General features: G+C 39.7%; 1 protein-coding gene across 1 annotated transcript; it reads right to left on the bottom strand.

Moving 5' to 3' along the window:
* Window positions 1-207: 207 nt before the first annotated feature.
* Window positions 208-10,871, bottom strand: NEUROD4 (neuronal differentiation 4). Its single transcript, XM_059683156.1, has 2 exons — window positions 10,554-10,871; window positions 208-4,281 (listed from the first exon to the last, which is right to left on the bottom strand). Exon 2 carries the CDS (start codon window positions 4,270-4,272, stop codon window positions 3,277-3,279), a length of 996 nt encoding a protein of 331 aa, XP_059539139.1. The 5' UTR covers window positions 4,273-4,281; window positions 10,554-10,871; the 3' UTR covers window positions 208-3,276.
* Window positions 10,872-21,674: the final 10,803 nt, after the last annotated feature.

Raw genomic sequence — 21,674 nt, 5'->3', positions numbered from 1 at the left:
AAGGAGAGGGTGATGTAACTTAATATTTATACCTAATATTTGTACCTAATATTTTTATATATGCATAAAAATTCTCTGGCAACTAATAAGATAAAAAAAAAAGTGGCTTCTAGTTGGAAAGTGGGTACTGGGCAGATGAAGGATAAGGATGGGAGAATGGTTCATTCTGTATTTTTTGTTTCTTAAATATTTTAAACCAAATATCTCTCTTGATTAAATAATTGTTTTATTAAACTTTATTTTATATCAACAGCATTGTTATTTCTTTATCATCAGCATTTTATGCATGTAAAAAGGTACCTTGAAAAGTTTTAGCTGAAGAAAACTGAAAGAAAAATATCAAGAGAAGAGGTGTTAAGAAGCAGTTGTCAAAAAACATACTTCATCCTTTTTTAAAAGTTAGTAAGCTCACCTAAATTTTGGATGATATTCTCTCCTTCTGTGGTCCACCTCTCTGGTTTGATGGCTTGGATTGCCCATAGCCCTAGATTTCTGTAAAGGGGAAGATGTGTTTTTCTCAACTGCAAATTGTATAGTTGATTGCTTGAGTGGCAGAAATTGGTCCTTCTAAACTTCTAGACCTTTCAAATCTTCTGGCAAAATCAGTTAAAATATGGGATGTGCATATTGCCTTGATGGGCCAGCCTGTGCTCTGCTGGCTGCTCACAGAACTCAGAATCCAAAAAATAGAAGACGGCGAAGAAAAACTTTGATGACTGAAAACACAACACAATGTCTAATAAGACTCACAAGCTTTATTTCTGCTAGAAAAAAAAAGAAAGGGAAAACATTTTTTTTTTTTTTTACAAAAATTTTAAACAATTACTTGGCTTTATCTGATTGAGACCACTCTGGGTTGGAGAGTAGACTCTTCACAACCATACTACATTCCCAAATTCTCATTCAATTATAAAGTCCCTCTGAACAATTCCAGGGACATCTGGTTCATTAGAACCATACACCCCAAAGCACAAACAACTGACTCACCAAAAATAACTGGCTCATGTTAGAATGAAGGAAATACAGTGGGGCCTTGACTTACGAGTTTAATTCATTCCGAGACTGAGCTCGTTAAGGAGCTCGTTAACTCAAATTACTCTGTCAACTCAAAACAAAAAATCTGCTGAGAGACAGCTGGTATCTCAAAAAACTCGTTAGTCGGGACACTCGTAATTCAAGGCCCCACTGTAATCTAAAAATATCAACTTGCATAGCCATTCAAATTATTGCTGCTTTTTATTTTAAAAATGTCACTGCAGGTAATTCTGCACTAACTTCCTCCTTTTTCTCTCATCCCAAACTCAGAAATTCCCAGCAAAGTTGTGAGCTATTTTCCAAATGAAGCCTTAAGGAGATTTTGCAAGCACGTGTATGGAACCTAAGGAGTTTGCATGAAAGGAAGGAGAAATAAATTAAATAAATAATATCTAATAAATAACTCAGACAACATTCATTATCTACAAACTTAAATGCCATAAAATTCCAGCTTCAAGGATAGATCCCCCACTACCTCTTTCGAAGATAAGTGCCAATACAGACTCAAAACACATAGGGTGGCTTTGGATGCCAACCACAGTGGATTTACCAACCAAGCATGTAAAATCCAGCAGGGTTGATGTTGTAAGCAAAATGGAAAGAAAATAACTTAGACTGCAAGGAGATAATAAATAAGAGGGTAAGAAAGACAAGACACACAGGTAGTTTGGCAGGTTTTAGGGGATGGCTAAGCTGTAGAAAATGACATACTAGTCTGCCTTACCACTTTCATTCTTTGGCCCTAATTGTGTACCATGCACCCTAAGCATATCCTCTCTGGCAGAAAAAGAATGTGATCTGCTTTTGGTTTATTTTAAATAATTTCCCCTGAAGATTGAACAGGACAGTAACATTTATCAGATCACATTTCTCTAAAAAAAGATACATTTGACAAAATAATGCTGATATAAAGGAAAAAGGAGTTATACGAAGAAAAATAAACATCCTGTGAATTGGGATAAACTGTAATGCAGACATAGATTGGTGAAAGCATTCCCTGACCTTGAATTTAATGTCTGCATCTTTAAGTCTGATTACTCTAAATGTTATCTACAATATGTAATAATATATATTTTAGAAGTGAGGAAGAGGTAACAATTAGTGGGGAGGAGACACAGAATTATATATATGTTGGGAAAATTCAAGTTTGGTGAATAAATTGATTGGTGCTTGTGCTTCTAGAAAATATGATATTGGTGTGGACAGAGGTCAGTGATTTTAAACATGTTTCCTTTAAAAAAACAAACAAACAAACAAACAAAACTCATTGTGCCAAAAAAAAAAAATCTAGTGGTTTCCCTATGGGCAGTTGTGGGCTAGAGAGAGTCTGAGAACTATTATATAGCTATAGTTAGTATAGCCAATAGCCAATTTATTGCTCTTGAATGTGACCTTTGTTGTTCGCTTATTCCAATAACAGGGCCTGAGCTTCATCAGAATTTCCAGAGCCCTCTGGTTACGGATGCCATTAAATGGTCTAGATGACTTTTCTAAGTCCCATTTGTCATAGGAATCTGAGGTTTCAATGATTCGATTGCCCTATCTCTACTACCAATGAAAGTGCTTTTGAAATGTTATCAAGAATCAAGGAAGTTATGTTCAGCTTTCGACCCAACAAGAATATGCTTTGTTATTCACGGTGACAACCAACTTAGAATTTTAGCCTCTGGAGGCTATTGCTAGATGCAAAGAAGCCCAATCATTAAGTCCCCGAGAGTCATGCACCTGGTGCTCCTTTGGCAACTCCATTTGGTCATTGACAGACAGGTAGTGTCCGTCCTACCATTCCTCTGTCCTTTCAGTTTCAAGAAGTTTATAAAAGTAGTCACCAGAGTTAAAGAATTTCAGAACTGCAAAGGACTTTAGAAGTCATCTAGATTTAGAATAATTTTCTGATTTTACCAGTAAGTAAAAAGAGTCCAGAAATGGAAAATTAATTGGCATAGATCATTCAATAAGTTATTGGCCCCACCAGAATAGGACCTAGGGCTTCTGTTCTATTTCCACATGATTGTAAACAATCAAATAATTTTCTTGAGGACCCTAAATAAAGAAATCAATACATTTTGAGAAGTTGATGAGAATAGAGAGCGACAGATGTAGGAGGGCCTAAATGGACTGGCGCTAATGTATTTGATATATATCTAAAGGGTTCCTTTAAGGTCATTGAATCTTTAGCTCAACTGTTTGAATTATAGATAGCATCTCCACATCACCCTCTGAAATTCTGATCTTACTGCTCTACTCAGTGAAGATTGTATTGAGTTGAGCCCCAATGCCATGGTGGGGGTAGGAGTCATAGGACACATCTATGGGAATATCATAGCGAAGGGTACCAGCCTGAAAGGGAGTTGCGTGCATATGCCCTGAGCTGAGATTTGCAGAGGGATAATGTGGCATGAAGCTGTAGGATTTATCCAGATCAGGAGAGCCATCTTGCTTCAAGGAGAAGTTCCCACTGATACTCAGGGGTGGAGTGAGTGGGCCTTCATAAGGTGGTGTACTGCAGTCAGGTGGATGACTCCCAAAGGATGATTCTCCCAAACTCTTGAACACTGGAGGTTTGAGATTAATAAGATGTGTTTCCATATGGCCATAAGGAGGGCTGGGGAGCCCGGGAGACTGGTAGTTGAAGTTGTGGACAGAAATGGCAGAGTCACAAACAGGAGATTTCTCTTCATGCTTCTCCAGGAGAACAGACTGAGGACCCAATTGGAGGCATCCAGCCACCAGATTGCTTGTGGGCTGAGAGAGCCCTTTACAGAGCATCTCCACAAAACCCTTCCCTTCAGGTGTTTGGCCAGTTTCCAGAACCTCAGACAAAGCCCAAATATAGTTCCTAGCCAGTCTAAGAGTTTCTATCTTGGAGAGCTTTTGGGTCTTAGAGTAACATGGCATGACTCTCCTCAGGTTGTCCAAGGCGTCATTCAGGCCATGCATCCGGGTCCGTTCTCTAGCATTGGCCTTGACTCTTCGAGCCTTGAACCTCTCCAGGCGAGCTTTTGTCATCTTCTTTTTCTTGGGACCTCTTCTCTTAGGCTTCTCCCCATCCTCTTCCTCCTCTTCTTCTTCCTCAATACTGCCATGCTCTTCAGCTAAGCTTCCAAGCATCCCATAAGCAGCTGGTCTTCTCTCCTCCTCCTTCATCTCATTCTGAGAACCCAGACCTTTGTCTATCCAAGATGGTGTGTTGACCAACTCTATCATCTCCTTGGGTTTCACATAAGTTTTTGCCATTTCTAGATTCTGGAAGAGAAAACAGGAAAGTTTAGTGCCTCTGAATATTCGATTTGATTTAAAATTAAACATGTTTTTATACCTTGGGTATAAAGTACACTATTTGTATTGGGATTCAACTTACAATTATCTAGTCCCATGTCCTTGATTCTAAATAACTAATATAAGACTCAAATAAATGCCCAGGACACTCATTTCCCTGTGGCATGATATAAGAAAATAAACTATAGAAAAAGGAAATTGACTTGATTATTCATTATAGTGTCAATGTCTAAGTCTTTTTATTATCAGGATTTTTATCTCGTGGATATTTTATGCAAAAATAACTGGTAAACCAATCAAAGAATATTTTTTTCTTCCCAGAATTCAACTCATAAAGGGAAATAGATACAGTAGGCATGTAAATTATTGTCCAGATAGATAAACTTCTGTAAGTGAAAAAGGATGCTAAAGTAATTATAAGTATTTAATGTGTACATAATAATTATAATTATTGCAAAATTGTAAAAGCATATCAAACAATAAAGTAAGCAAACTGTTTCGTATTTACACCATAAGATAAATGAAAAACTATAGTAAGATTATTCAGACTACTTTGTATGAATATATAATATTCACATATCCTCTATTTAGAGATATAACACATACCTCTAACATGTAACATCCCAATATCTCCTCTGACTCTGCCAGCTGTTCTTTCAAACATCTCCTAGGAGAGAGCCATGCCACAACTGGCTAGTATGCCACATGACCATGTAATAGTTCTCTCACCATCACCAGAAGAGCATTTTGTTTTTCAGCAAGCATGTTATGGTCCATTTAGTATTAGTGGTATTAGAAGTGTTAGTGACATGGTCTAGAAGGATCAGGAAAATTTGCCAATATGCTAAAATGAGAACTCTTCTCATTGCACATGCATCTCACGCCATCAAAAAAAGATATTCAGCAGCTAGAATTACAAACCAGAGGTCTACCAAACCTATTTAAGATTATTTTAATGCAACCACTATAATAATACTTCATTAGAAATGAAAAATCTAGAACAAATGCTAAACTTAACAGAACATAGTTACTGACAATGTGAGGAGTATATCAGACAAACGCAGAAATAGCCTGACTGCTTTAATTCACTTAACAGACACGTCTTAATCAGAATTTTTTATGAGAAATTTACAAATTGAAAACATTTGTAAACCAGAAAAGACTGGTGGTTTAGTAAATAATTTACATTCAATTCTGGAAAAGCTCTGAATTATTTTGAGATTTGTTGAGCAATTTCTGGGTGTATAATTTACCAAATAGAAGTATCTGATAAGCTCCATTGGGTCACCCCAGTTTACCAGCCAGTCTTTGAAATATTAAACTCTGAATCACCTCCATATATCAGAAAGAGGAGAGCATAATAAATGTTTTTTATCTTTGAAGCTTGAGCCTCAAATCAATGAATGCAGGGATTAGTACATAGCTTTTAAAAATATAAATATATGATTTGATTTGTTTCTGGTAATCTGAGCTTGTTTTCCTTGTAACCTCATTTACCTCCTATAAATAATTAATGTCACTGCATAGCAAAAACAGCCTAGGTTTCATGTTAATCAGCACGGAAATCATGTCAGCTTGACTTACTCACTTAATAAGGCTTTCTGAGTAAGCAGCTTTATTGAAAACACACATTGGAACCTATTGGTCAACTGGCTGCCCAGGCCAAGGAAGAAAATCCCACTTTTAATATGGATAATAGAGCTTGTGTGCTGAGCTGCACTTCTAACTCAGGCAGCGACCCAGAGAGAGGATGAAGGATCTAATTAACTTTCTGTTAAAGAAACACAGACCTTTCAATGGCAGGTGCACTCTGAGGTCAGTGAGGCTGGAGTGGGCTTGGGAAACCTAATGTTCCACATGTAATTATAATTACATTTGCATAGTCTTTCAGCAAACCTTTGAGAGAAATAGGGATTATTATGCTCATTTTATAGTCAACGTCACTGTGGTCAGGTAGATTCAGTGATAGCAATGCAAAGACATAGAGCTGGTAGAGTTGGACATAGAACCAGTTCTGATTCCAAAACCTAGGTTTTATGTTTTTGTTTCTCTCTTTTTCCACCACAACTACAGGAAGAAAGAAAGCTACTTTGACTTCAGAAGTGGATCAGTAGAGCTAAGTCACCAGGAAATAGCCATCAACCAACCAGAGGCTAATTTAGGTGTTCTCTACAGTGCCTTTCAGCTCCCATATTCCAGGATTCCTTCCTCTTCCAAAATTTTTCCTTGCTACTTTCAACCATTTATTCCCCCTCCTTCTCTTACTCTTGGCTTCCTTTTTCTCTTCCTTTTCTTTCTCTCATGACTTCTTCATCATTGCCATTACCACTGAGACACACATGGAGAAATGAGAAGGAAGGAAGAGAAGAAAGATGCAAGAGAGGAGAGTCTATTGAATTGCCCCTGAAACCGAACCCCATGCTCGCCTCTGTGTTTGACCTTTGTTATCATCCTCACCTCCCTGCCTCCGGACTCTAGCCAAATTCTGCCAATCCTCATCTCCATCAAGTAGTGGAGCCAGGAGAACATAGGAGACTACCTTTTTCCTTTAACCATAATTTGATGGTTTCTGTAAGAGTCAAAGAGCTCCTCTCAAGTCAGATTGTCAGTAGGTATAACAGAAAAGAACCAACTGACTTTGGCTAAACAATTAAAAGGGCAACCAAGTTTCATCTTTGTTCTCTTACTAACCACGGGACAGATATAGATGACTCCAGTTTAACTTTATCTTTTCCCAAAAGTACTGGCCCATTTGCTCTAAGAGAACCCCCTGTGTACATAGTGCAGTTTCAAAAGCATGGAAGCTGGAAAAGCACAGACTCTAGTCCCAGCTCTTCTAATTCCTGGTTATTGATCTCAGACACATTGTATAAGCTCTGATCTTCTATTCCCTCTTTGATAAAATAGGGATAAGATATATTTTGCATGATTCTTGATAAAAAGTAAAAATATGAAAAGAATTTTGTAAACTTTAAATGCTATAAAAATATTATCATTATATTTATCTGTGCTTATTCTTGGGCTTTCTGATCTAATCCATTCACATATATCTGCTTATTCAAAAATAAAAATGGTTTCTCAGAGATGAATAGGAAAATCAGATTGTATTAACTACTGTGCTTCTTCTGATTGGCTCAAAAGATTATCTGACAACAGCCCAATACCCTACCCTTTTACCCAATGTGACTAGACAGTACAGTTTCTGGAGTCAGATGACCTGAGCTCAAATTTCAGCTTAATTACTTAGTAGATATGTGACTCATAACTTCTTTATGCTTCAGTCTCCTCTTTAAAATGAGAATAATAATAGTCCTACCTTATGGGGTTATTGTGAGCATAAAGTGAGCTATTATATGTAAAGACTTTGAATAGTGCCAAACATCATAAATGCCATGTGTTAGCTATCATTTTTCCTAAAGTTCACCGTGAGTTTTTCTGGCCACATAGACAAAAATTGGCATAATTATGATCTGTGCTTAATTTGATTATATGGCAACAAAATTTCACTTCACCTCAACTCCCACTTCAAAATAGTCCCTGATATTCAAACTCCTAGTGAAATTAAGTACCAGAGCTCCTATTCTGTTTCAAGGGGTTCTATCAGCTGCCTCTGCTGGATTGGCTACAACTCTCCCACCACATTCAAGGAAGTAAGCTTTTTTTCATTCTGTTTATAATTGGGAGGCAGCAGTTGGCCGGACATTCCTACTCAGTCACGTGAATTTTCAAGTTCATGAAGTTTCTGGTGGAATACAGACACCCATTAGCACTGGTACATTTTTCATTTTGCCTTTGATTAAACTCTAACGGGGATATGACTTTCCTGCCAGAATCAATGACAGGACTCTGAGGAGAAAAGTGGTGTCTCTCAAATAAAAGTGAAAGCCAAGAGTCCTCAAAGATTACATTTTTTTCCTTTGACCTTTTCCACCTAAATACCTTTAATGCATCAAAAGATAAGTAGGGGCGGGCGGGGAGGCGCACAAATATCTAGTTTTAGGTTTAAGAGTTGAAAATGTGTGTGATGCAGTTCTGAGTTTTAATCAAGAAAAACAATTAGGTTTTTTTCCAGAACTGGTACCTAATTTTACTGTGATGGTTAGTTTGTTAATGAACCAAGTCAGAGATGTATTAAAAGAAGCATGAGCACTGAACGGGTGGCTCAGTTGGCTGGAGCATCATCCCGTACACCAAAAGGTTGCAAGTTTGATTCCTGGACAGCGCCCATACCTGGGTTACCCTTTCAATCCCTGGTCAGGTCTCTCTCTCTCTCTCTCTCTCTCTCTCTCTCTCTCTCTCTCTCTCTCTCTCCCTCTCCAAATCAATAAAAACATATCCTCAGGTGAGGATTTTAAAAAGAAGCATGAAATAGAATAATATTTTAATCTGTCATATCTCATTTAAAAACTTTGATGAAAAGTAAGGAGATAATGAAAGCACAAGTACTTTGTAAAGTTATTGTGCAAATGTAAGGGTTGGCAATTGTTTTACAGGAGTTACATGGAAAAACCTATAGCACTATTTCACAAGTATTGTGATACACCACTTTACATTTTCATAATTCCTAGAAAATAAATTAGCTTTCAAAATATGCATGAAAGAGATTCCAGTATGACAAAAAATCAGTGAATACTAGCTCTGGAGGCAGAATACAGCCTTCCTGACCCCCAAGCACATTCTGATCCTAAAAAGTCCATTTTAACCTTTGATCTTGAAATTTAGATTTCCTTACATATTTACACAATATAACAAAAATTTCCCTTTTCTTTGGGATTCATGAAATTTTAGGTTTAGCCAATTTTCTCATACTCAAAATTTTCTCCTACTGTTTTTCATTTTTTAACCAGTTCTAACAAAATGTTTGCTTAGCCAACGATTGTAACTACCCAATACTTTCATTACTGGGGCCTGAGGTCATAAATTACTACTGTGTGGAGCTGTCCTGGAGTTTGCCCTACACTTTTACTAACTTTTATTTGCTGTGGAGAAGTTTCAATGGGTGAATAAGTGGGTACGGAGTGCTTGCTTGTGTGTCTATGGTGATTAGACAATGTCTTTCCTCTTAAAGGCTCATTGTACTCTCCACCTCCTGATCCGATGACTACATCCTAAATACAACAGGAATGGGAATATTCAGCCCAATTTCTAAGGAATATAAGGACCAGACAAAGTGCCTTGCTCAGTGTTTGCGCTGAAAAGGCAGAATGGAGACCAGGGTGCTCACAAGTTGCAGCGCCTGAAAACAGCTAGTGGGCTGTCCTGTGCTCTACCTGTACAATCTTTCATACTCTTGATAAAAACCTGGATACACACACACACATGCATGCATATGCACGTACACACACACACACACACACACACACACACACACACTTCTTATCCAGCATAGCCATGTCATACTTCAGTTTTCATAGCCTTAGATCCTAATGGTGAACTTTGCAAACAGGAGTTAGTCAATCCTTCAGTTTCCCCTCCATGTTCTTCCGCATTTCATTTCTGATCCCTCTGTCAAAAAATGAGGGAGGCAAATTACATTTATTAGAACTTTTCTGAGGACATATTTGGAGTGAGCAAATGATATGTGAGGGAGATAGAGGCTTGGAGAAGACAGAAATAGACGTGGACAATCTTTCCCTTCTGATTCCCCATCTGAAAGAGCTGAGGGAAAGGAAGTTTCCCTGCCTCTATTCCAATTAAGGATTTTTAGCAGACCAAATGGAGGCTACGGTGAGAATACTCTCATGGCTTTCCACATCTTTTCTCATCCCATATTCTATTTTCTTCCCCCCTCTTCCCCCCCCCCCGACTCCTTTCAGAGATCTAAAATGCTGTGAGCAGGGGGGCAGATTGGGGCAGTTCTTTAAACCTACTTGCTGAGCCACCTGGAAAAAGCAAGTAAACATTTTGGACATCTTTTTCTACATTTATAAAACGGGAGGGGGATGACAGGAGTGGGGGTGGATGATTTGCAATCTCTGCTGTAAAAAAAAAAATATTGAGAGTATCTGAGTTTCACTTTGGGTGACAGGTACTATGGGAATTAGTGAAATTGCTAAAATTGTAATATCTGTTCCTAAGTGTTCTGACTCTCTCTCTGTTTCTCTGTTCAAGTTTCCTAAATTCCACTCTCTCTTCACTTAGTCCAGAAGAGACTTACCTTACCTCAGCTGCTCTTCTAGGCCTGCAAAACATCCCACAGAAACTTCAGGAGTCCCCTCCCACCCCAGCTGCTGGCTCACCTTTGGCAGTCGCAGTGCCTGGCCTGAACTCTGTGAATCTGTGCCCTGGAGGAGACTCAGAGAAGCCACGTTTCCCTGACCGTCCAGGTCACAGGAGAAGGAGGTGCTTTTATCGATCCATGTTAAACCCGGACACTGCCTCTTGGGAGTGCCACCAGGTCTGATCTCTCTGGCTGCTAATTGTTTTACTCCTTCCTTGGAGCTCTTGGGGCTGAAGTTCCCGCTGCAGCAGGCTTAGTCGGTCTTCAGTACCTCCTCTCCCTGGTCAGTTCCCGGACTGGAGCTTTCAGGACCACAGCCCCTGGGCAGCTCCTGCGCTCTGGCTGCAGTCTCCCAGTGACAAGAGTTTTGATTGCTTTCCCAGACCCGGGAGGGATCGTGCCCGCGGTCTAACTCCTCCCCTTGCCCAGCCGAAAGACACACCTACTGTCAAGGGCTCCTCTGGCTAGGTCCGGCGGAGCTGTTTGTGTGTTCGTTTGTTTAAATTGGCTTAGAGGTTGGTAGAAGAGGAATATGGGAGGAGAGTTGCTGAAGTTGAGGTAAAAAAAAAAAAAAAAAGAGGACTGGAAATCTTTGTGGTCAAAACGGTAAGAAATGGGAAGGGCGCAATGTGGGCAGAATGGGGAAAGGGAATTGGAGAGAAACTTGGAGAGAGAGAGCTAAGAAGGGTGAATAAAAACTCTGCCCCACGTCTGAAGAGTGCAGAAGTGAGAAAGATGCATGCCCAGAACACAGCATCATGGGCTTACACGTGTGGATCCATGTCTTTGGATATAAAACTTTAGAATTCTAAAAGTAGAAGAAAGAAGTAACTCCCTCTCCCTTCATTTCAACATGTCAAACTCCTCCCATTTAAAACCCATTTATTTTATTCAGTGAATATAGACAAAGCCATATCTATATTCATTGTGTTCATCTTTCAACTTTTCTGTTTGTTTAAAATTAATAAAAACAAAAGGCAACCGAATGAAATCTTTCATTTTAAGAATGCTTAGCTGCTTGAATTACAAACTGGCATCCACTATTGCTTTTCAAAAATATATCATTAAGAATTCAGGTAGAAAAAGCCCTCCTAAGTGATAATGAAGTTGAAATAAAAGAGGAGTCACATCATCCCTAAAATTCCTGCCATATTATGAAGTAAGGTTGTGTTGCTAGGAGAGAAAAAAGAAAATTACATCTGGAAAGGTTTAAAGAAAGTACATGGATATGCTTATGACAGAGAACTTGTTTTAGAGATTGCCAAATCAAACTACTAGCTTATGTAAAACTTGACCAAGATCAAACAAATCATTATGAGTTCATTTTTAGAAGTAAAGGATTTTTTTCTCTTCAAGTGATTCCAAGAAGAAAGGAAAGCGTTCTTGGATTATGCAATTGGCTGAATGATCTTTAGTAATTTACTCCCAGCATCAGTTTTCACATCTGTAAAATTACCTGATCACTTAAGTTTTTCCAGAAGTTGTGAGATAGAATTCTGAGTCCAAAACTCAAACTCTTTTTGAAATTGGCTTGAAAGGAATTCCCCAGGCTTTTTGGGAAGTCACTTGTTCAACCAGTGTAACTGGCATATGTGCCTAATAGAGATGAAAAGTTGCAAATATGCTTTTTGTGTAAGAAAAGGTACGGAAGGTTAAAACAAACAAAAAGTAGCTTTACTGCTGATAAAGCTAAAAGAAATACCTTAGTTTTGAAATACTTAATTTTCTTAAAAATTCTGATATAGGTGTCATGCGAATCTTTTCCTTCACAGAAGACAAAGTAAAAATTAACACTTTTTCAGTTTTCATGGGAAGATACTCATCTTCAGCAAATCTTTAAGTTCTTACAAAAAAAATATTTCCTATCCAGGAAATATACTCTCATCAAAAGAAACTTTATGTTCAGAGTAATTAAGAGACACAAGCTAGAAATGGTGGATTTCTGAAAAACAAATTAGAATTCACTCTTCAGCCAGAGGAAATTTACTTGTGGAGTAATCGATATTTGGGATAGAGCTGCATTGAGCACATATAGGATGGATTGATCCCCTGCTCTGTGTCTTCAAAGCCACCTCCATTGATATTTGGCAGTTAATGATGCTGGTGCTGTTGGTCTCCTGCCTGTGAAATGTTCAGAGGGCCGGAAGGAGTAGTGGATTAGCAGAAAGGTGAACATATTGGGACAAAGATAAGGGTAAGGACAGAACATTCTGTGGGGCTCCTTGCCTTCTCTGACAGATGTAAGGGACTGGACACAATAGGATTAGCTCTCAAAACATGTCCAACTGTGTGTATGTGTGTGTGCCTGCGCGTGCAGCCTTGGGAGGGAGCTGAGGAGGGCACTGAATTTTCTTGACAAGCTGCCTTTCGGAGAGGGAGGGATGGAACCTATTTCATCAGAGTCTCCGTCATGACAGCCCCTAGTTGGCTATTCAACTCGAAGAGCAGGAAGAGGCCGGAGGCATGTGTGCAGTCAGCAGAGGAAAGGGGGCGGAGACTGAATGTAGGGCATTTGCATTCATTCTCCTCCCCCCACATGGTTCCTGGGCCAGAGGGCCAATCTCCATCCAGCCTCTCCTTCTTTCTGTGTGGCTTTTTGTAAAGCTCTGAGCTAACCTGTTAGAACCATCTGCTGGGTGGGGAAAATGTAACCAGCGTTCAGTTGCCGGCCCTGAGCCCGGGAGCCATTGAAGCAGCGAGAAGGGAGGCAACAGGCAGATTTATGGGCAGCAATCTGTTCCCCACCCCCCAGGCCCTCTGCCTGGAGACAGCTTGATAATCCATCAACCCCACTAATGAATTAATTAGTATTCCCAGTAATCCCGACCCCCAAAGGAAACAGGCCTGTGGGCCCCTAAGGGGGCTAGAACTGCCTTCTTGGAGCAGACACTGGAGACCTGGGACTGATGCCTGCCATTAGGCCCCAGGGTGCTAAGCTGCAAGCCACAGACCCTGTTGTTAACGATCCCCAGATGTCCCTCACCTTCCCTCGGGAGACAGCTAGCTTTTGCTGAATTAAAACCAATACCACCAACAAATGGAGTCCAGAGCCATAAATCAGGAGCCATGGAAAGGAGGGCTGTGAACTTTCAGAAAGTGAGGATTTGAACTGCCCATATTCAGGGTAACCGTGAGCAGATCCTAAAGCTGCTCTCCAAGGGTTAGCATCTCCGTGCTCCAGGAGGGAAATGATGCAGGGTCAAAATGACTGTGAAACTGGTTGAGACAAAGTGATTTGTGACATGAATCTGTTCTGAATAAAAACTGGAGTAAAACAGAGTTGTCAGCTGAGTTTCTGAACAGCCTGTAAAATTCAATAACCCTCCCTTACAACTACAGGCTCCATTCTTTTACAAAGATATAGGTGTCATAGGAATCTTTTCCTTCACAGAAGACTAAGCTTTCTCACATCAGCAGTCAATGATCAGGTTAGATTATGATCTCTCCAGTTCTTTCTGGCTCTAACATTCAGTTATGATGACATAGTCAAATGTTACAATCCCCTTTTGAGACTTAACCCTAGCCCGTTTAAAAGTATGCAGTCTGAGTCCCCAGGTTTGAATAATGAAACGAACCAGGTTAGTGACAAAAGTGGGTCTAGAAATCAGGTAGTAGACTTGAGTGTCTTCTTTCCACTCAGATTTCTGGTCTCTTTTGGGAAGGACACTTGACTCAACCTTCTTCCGCCTCATTTATTCAACACATGGGCATTTGGGTAGTCACAGGGCATACAGAGTGACTCATTCCAGCTACCAAATAACTACCTGCTTTTGTGAAAAACCTGTTGGGAAGCTTCTGCACCTTTGAAAGCTCTGTGCCATCTGCCTCCAACATCATTCTCTGCACTCAGTATCCCCAATTTCTAAGAGCAAAGTCCTCTAAGATTCAATTAAATCCTAACATTGCTATTTATTACTAACCATGCAGCTTCAGACCAGTTATTTTTCTCTTTGAGCCTCAGTTTCTTCATCTGCAAGTTGAAGGCAATAAACTTGCTCTGAGGAATATATCAAACTTGCTCTGAGTAATATATATATATATATATATATATATATATATATATATATATATATATATATATATCATTAAATATGAGGTAAGGTATGTAAAATACCTAGTATAGATTCTGGCTTTCAGCAAATGCTCAATAAATGGTGGTTACTATTGGTATTTTGTCTTAAACTTTTAAATCTTTTACCCTTTAGAAATCAAGAAAAAAAATAATATCAGGATTTTTTTATAGCAGTTCTATCTGCATTTCTCAATACAAGTATTTCTTTTTTATAGTAATGATCACATTATATTCATTTATCCAGCACATGTGTATTAGGCATATGTGCAGCCCTAGGCACTGCAAGATTCTGGGAATACCAAGCTCATTGAGATTTCTCATTCCTAATCAATGTTCAGTATAGTGGCAAAGGCAGAAAAGCAAACCATATAAATGTATAACTCAAAAACTCCACTTCTCTGTGTTTTTCTAGCATAGCTACATGTGCTCAAGGAGCCATGTATGAAGCAGAGATGTTCATTGCAGTATTGTTTTTAATACTGAAAAAGTACATTATATTATATCTTAAGTAACCAGTGGCTTAGCTAAACAATAGAATACTATTTAATTTTAAGTGAGTTGGTCTATATATATTAATAAGAAATGTACTTTAGCCCTGGCCCGGTGGCTCAGTTGGTTGGTGTGTCGTCCCATACACCAAAAGGTTTCGGGTTCAATTCCCAGTCAAGACACATACCTAGGTTTCAGATTGATCCCTAGTCAGAGTGTGTGCAGTAAGCAACTGATCAATGTTTCTCACATCTCTCTCTCTCTCTCTCTCTCTCTCTCTCTCAAATCAATAAAAACCTATCCTTGGGTGAAGGTGAAATAATAATAATAATAATAACAATAAATAAATAAATAAATATGTACCCTGTATTAACATATTATGGGGAGAAATGCAAAACAATTTTATAGATATATGTTCAATATGATACATTTAATTGTTAAAATATAGGTATTAAATAATAGTTATATTATTCACAAACACAAACTAATAACAATGAGTCTTTTTATCAGGATATCTCACTCCTGAGATTAAGTAGATTGAGATTTGGATAGTTATCAAAGGAGATTGTATGCTTTCCATAGAAGAAAAATTGTTTTCTTTTATATATGAATAATATATTCATATATAACTTATAAAAATAAAATTGATATTAAAATATGCTCTTTTAAAACTCCCATTCCCCACTCATAGCCAAATATTCTCAGGAAGTATCTGATAGCCCCCAACTTCAAACACTGGGACTGATGGTATAACTATTCCATGAAAGATCACTGCACCAGCTCCCACTAGCTCTGTCCTCACACTCTCAGTCCCAGAAGCATTTACTGGGTCTGAGGAGCAAACTTTAGGTTGAATTTAAGAAGCTTCAATTTATGGTGACAGAAGATTTGACTTTGGGTGATGGATACATGGTGCAATATACAGATCTTGTAACATAGAAACCCACACCTGAAACCTATATGATCATGTTGACCAATGTGACCCCAATAAATTTAATTTTTAAAAAAGCTTTGGTCATGTGATTCATGGGCCCTGTGAAATATCTGGTGGAAGGCAATAGAGACTTCTTAAGAATTCAGCATTAATACCACTGGAAGAAATTTAGGATAAAGAGATGAATAAAATCAAGTCTTCTGAGAGGACCAAGCAGAGCCCTGTGTTTGGCACTGTGAGGTCACAGCCGAAGCTCAATTCTCCAAGCGGACACTATATTATGTGGAGGCAGTCTCTCCTGGCATCCATGGCAGTTCTCAGTGGTCTGCTCCATTAGGCCAGTGCTCCAATCAAATGTCTCATAAATATTCATCAATAGAGTGAGGTGAAAATCAATGAGAAGAAACTAATTACTATATGTAATAATTATGGCTAATCTTTATAGAACACTTACCATAAGTTAGATGATATTTTAACTGCTTTGCATGTATAATTTATTTCATCATTACAGTAGCCTTATAAGGTATGTGGTTGTTATTATTATTATTACTAGAGGCCCAGTGCATGAAAATTCATGCACTTGGGGGGTCCCTCAGCCTGGCCTGCGCCCTCTCACAGTTCAGGACCCCTTGGGGGATGTCCACCTGCTGGCTCAGGCCCACTTCCTGGGGAATTGGGCCTAAGCTGGCAGTCAGACATCCCTCTGGCAGCCTGGGAGCCCTCAGGAGATGTCTGACTAACAGCCTAATGGGGAGCAGACCTAAGCTGTTAGTCAGACATCCTTAGCGCTGCCACAGAGGCGGGAGAAGCTTCTGCCACCACCACTGAGCTGGCCAGCCCTGAGCCAGCTTCTTGTTGAGCAGCAGTCCCACTGTGGAAGCACATTGACCACCAGGGGGCAGCTCCTGAGTTGAGCATCTTCCCCCTGATGGTCAGTGCATGTCATAGCAACCAGTCATTCCCCGTCATTAGGGTTAATTTGCATATTACCCTTTTATTATATAGGATTATCTGTTTTACAGGAAAATTGATCAAATGCAGAGTTTAAATCACTTGCCCAAGGCCACACAGAAAATGATGGTGTAGCCCAGCTGGCATGGCTCAGTGGTTGCACATCGACTTATGAATCAGGAGGTCATGGTTCAATTCCGGGTCAGGGCACATGCCTGAGTTGCAGGCTCGATCCCCAGTGTGGGGCTTGTAGAAGGCAGCCAATCAATGTTTCTCTCTCGTCATTGATGTTTCTATTTTTCTCTCCCTCTCCCTTCCTCTCTGAAATCAATTTTTAAAATATATTTTAAAATACTATTAAAAAGGAAAAGAAAGTGATGGTATACTAAGTGATGGTGCTGGAATTTGGATACAAATAGTCTCCCTCCACTACTCAATATTCCTAAAGCAAGTACTGATAAATGACAGTTAACTCTACAATTCAATTCTATTCCTCAGATGCTTTAGGAGAGATACTGAAAGTAAAATGACTAACAGTCATTTCTGGTGTCTCAGCCTGAAGCAGCAGACAGCATGACATCCTCATTTGGTTCCCCATTGTCCGGGATATCGTCAAAAGAATCATGTTTTGCTCACAATACACTTGCCTGAGACGTGATTTCAGGGGCGACTTTTACCACTACAACTGATAGTGCAATACAAGGAGATGGTAGCTTCTTGGTCCCCAGAAACTCCTACAGTAGGAGAGATACTCCACACTCACCTGGCCCTCCCTGAGCCCTACCCTGGATCTCATGCTCTAAGACAGTACTTCATGAATTCAGAACAGAAAGAATCACCCTTCTTCTGAAAATAAAACATAAAACCTTTTAGTATTTGAGTCAAGCAGAGTGTTGAAATGACTTCTTTGTGGGAGCTAGCTGTTCTCCAGCCAGAGAGTCACCTTTCAGGTAGGGTTTTCCCTTTCTGCCACTAATTGGAACAAAATACCAATAGAATTCAAGAATCATCCATATAACCCAGTTCCCAAACTCCGGTTTTCTACTTCTACAACAAATAATTTTTCAACCACAAGGGTCTGGTTGCACTTCTCAGACAATTTTCTCTTCTCCCTGCTCCCCCATCCTCTCAGCTAGAGCTACTTTATTTCTAGCTCCTGGTATGAGCTGAGAAGGCAGAGAATTGAAGCTACTCTGGCCCTTTGGGATTCAAGGGTGGGTATTTTAAGATACCCTAAATTATAGTGGGGGGGGGGGGAAGGATGAGACAGAAAAGGAAACCTATGTTGGCAAAGTGTCTACTGTATACCACACAGTGGTTACATCAATAGTCCCCATAAATCATCTCCTTTAGAAGCACAGCCAGCATTTTCTGAATTTTTATATTGAATTGAGAGCTTTACCTACATCACTTCATTTCATTGTCGCAACTACTCTTTGGGATGGGTGCTATTATTATCACTTTTTTTAACAGATGAAAAGAATGAGGTCCATGAATTCATGCATGCAATAAATATTTGACTGCTTTATATGTGTGCTAGGCCCTGGGGATATGCCAGCCAGCAAAACAGAAAGAACAGTAACTTGCCCAAGATCACACAGCCAGGAAATTAATGCGATACTTTGAAAGCCTGATTTTTTGTCATATCCCTGTTATTTATTTGGATTATTATTCTATTCTTTCATTCTTCAGCACTTGGAGGATAAATTTTAATAAAAATGAAACAAATTAATATCCCACATCCCACCCCTTCCCTCCCCCCTAACAAATGAGTGTGTATGCAGAGACAATACACAACTATAGGTTACATGCCAATTTATTCATATTCAGGGTGACCATAAGTTCTGATTTACACATGCTGTAGATCAATTAATGACTGCTAATTTTTTTGAGAGCCCCTTTCACTTGTAAAAATATCCCAACCTAATGTACATTGTATGGCCACCCCACTCACACTCTACAGTGAAGTTCCAAACTTGCCCATTCCTGGACTTTGGAACATTAGCTCTCCCACTTTCACATGAGTTTACTCCACTATTAAAGGAGAAAGACTACCATGCCTCCCCCAGACTGAAAAGGATCATGATGAAGGGAGTTAGAGGGATATAGAGATATTGTAGGTGGGGGCTTTATAAATAAAAGATGATTAAATGAGAATTGGGGAAAGTACGGTGAAGGAAGAGAGGTTGAAAAGCAAAGACAAACACAGAATCTCTCTCTACCCCATCCGGAGACCCCACGAAAAAAATATCCCCAGGCTCAGCCTCCTCACATTCAGCCCCCACCCCTCACTTTCCCCAGCTGAATCCAGGAGGGAGAAGCTCAAATCCAGCTTTAAGGGTGGGAGCTGTTTATTCCCCCGGGCTAGAAGGGATTTAATGTCTTTAAAGGCTAAATTAAGGCTCTGAATATTTTCTGTGTGTACCAGCTGAGGCCCTGCTAAAACCACTGCTCTATCCTCTAGGACCCTCTACAGTAATTTGTGGGGAGAGTTGCCACCTATTGTTAAGAGTTCTGGTAAAGTCTTTCCCTAGATTACACACACACACACACACACACACACACACACACACACACACACACGGTATTAAGAATTTAGTCTTGTCTAGATTTGAGAATTATTTAAAGACCCATCAAGGGCTTTGGGATATTATGACTCTGATACTCTCAGTCCGTATCATTCCCCTTACTCCCTCACTGTTCCAGAAAAATGGGAATATGCCAGCCACCCAAGGAGTGGCTTCCATTCCTTTTTCTCTCCCTAACTTCCTGTGGTCTCTCTTCCTCAGGCCATAAGGGGGTCTCCATCTCACTCTCTCAGCCCCCTTCCTTCTTCCCCTCCCATTTTCCTCTTCTTTAGTGCACAAGTTCCTCAATTTGATTTACTTCTTTACATTGTGTAGCTTTGCAACTGTTGGTCCTTAGAGAGCCCTCAAAGGGAGCACTCCATCTGTCAGCCTTTCACCATCTCTCTCTGGCCTCCAGCCATTGCCCCTCCCTTTCCCCTTCCCCGGGAGGGGGCGGGGGGCAGTTGCTGAGGAAGCTGTGGGAGATCTAGGCAAACTCCTCTTATCCCTCTTCTTCCCACCTCAGCCCTCTCTTGAGGGTTTTCTTTTCCCTGCTTTCCCCACTCTCACTCAACTTGATTCTGGCCACCCCCTAGGAACAGCGTTTGAAGTCACAGAAGTCAGTGCGAGTGTTCAGTCCAGTGGAGGCGCTGCATGACCTCTCTCCTACTGGGAGGCCCGATGCTAATAGCATATAATTAAGACTTGCTGATCTAACTGTATATTGGGTCATCGGTAAATTCAGGATTAGCCTCACAGAGGACAGGGAGCAATGGTGAAGAAAAGAGCGACTGCAGATAATCCAAAATTATATCCCATTCAACAGATATCTATTTGTTCAAATCCTATGAGTAGCTGCAGACACAAACGTGGATGAAGTAGGAAGCACCCCAGGGATTCCAGGGACTCACAGTCTAATAGAGACCATTCACATACACGAATGGCTTCAGTCAGGAAAACCGTGATGAGTGCAAAATGTGCTCGAAGACTCCAGGAGGAGGTGTCTCCCGCTCCGGGAATGGTTCCGGTAGGAGGTGAATTTTGAGCTGTGCCTTGAGACAAATGTAGTTTTTCGTGTATTCCCATTAACTCAGCACCAAATTGAAACTAGGCATTTACGTGCATTTTTTTCTAAAGCTCCACAGTAATCCATTTTATATACTGAACTCACAGGGGGCTATGTGTTTAAGGTGAAAACTCAGGGTGTTTTGTTTCTCTGTTTTGTTTGTGAGTGCTAAGGACAATCAGCCGGTTTACTTGTCATTTTTGTCTGGCTGGAGTGGGTAATTCGGTAACTTGTTTTCTGGGAGATGTGTTGCATGACAGTCTAGCTTTTAAGATTCCAACCACGTAGAGCCATAGAGAATAGCAAGTCCATATTTGAAGAGTGCTCTAGAAATCTGCCTTGTTTTAAACGTCCCTTGGGCAGAAAGTGTGAATTATTTTGTGCATGGAAATAAAACAGAAAAGATAAAATACCCATAGGGAGAGTGACTTGAATGAGGTTACAGCCAAGATGGTTTGACTTATGTGACTGGAGATTGTCTGGAAACAACCAAAACAAAACCAAAAAGCACTTGTCGCCACTACTTTGTAACCTCAGTCCTTTTATAACATAATTTCACCTCAAATGGGCTATCATAAGGAAACCATGTCAATTCATTCCTGTGTTATTTATATGTTAAGATAGTAAATAACTGAAATGGACTCAGTAGAATAATTAATTCAATTTAAGTGAACTCCTGAGATAAAACTTTGCAGCTTTGACATTTACAGCAGATTTTCTAAGACATAAAAAAAATGGCATAAAGTAAATTTTTAAAAAAACATAATATACAAAATTTTGTATATAATGTGATCTCAATTACCTACAATCTATACTAAGAACTGAAGTTTTTCTACTCCCATACAGCTTACTGTCCACATTAACCTGGCTTCCCTACTCAGGAAGCTTTTGCCCAGAAGAAACGTTTTAAGTAACTTTACTGTTTATTTCAGGAATTTTGCTAAAACACACATACATTTAAATGTACATTGAATAATAGGGTCAAATGACTGTTTACCATCCAATACTCATCTCATAACCCTTGCCTAGCTTTCTTTCCCAGTTCTACACTACTGTACCAT

Source organism: Myotis daubentonii, chromosome 2 (assembly GCF_963259705.1).
Source record: "Myotis daubentonii chromosome 2, mMyoDau2.1, whole genome shotgun sequence".
NCBI classification, from domain to species: domain Eukaryota; kingdom Metazoa; phylum Chordata; class Mammalia; order Chiroptera; family Vespertilionidae; genus Myotis; species Myotis daubentonii.
This window is presented reverse-complemented; position numbering and strand designations above follow the sequence as displayed.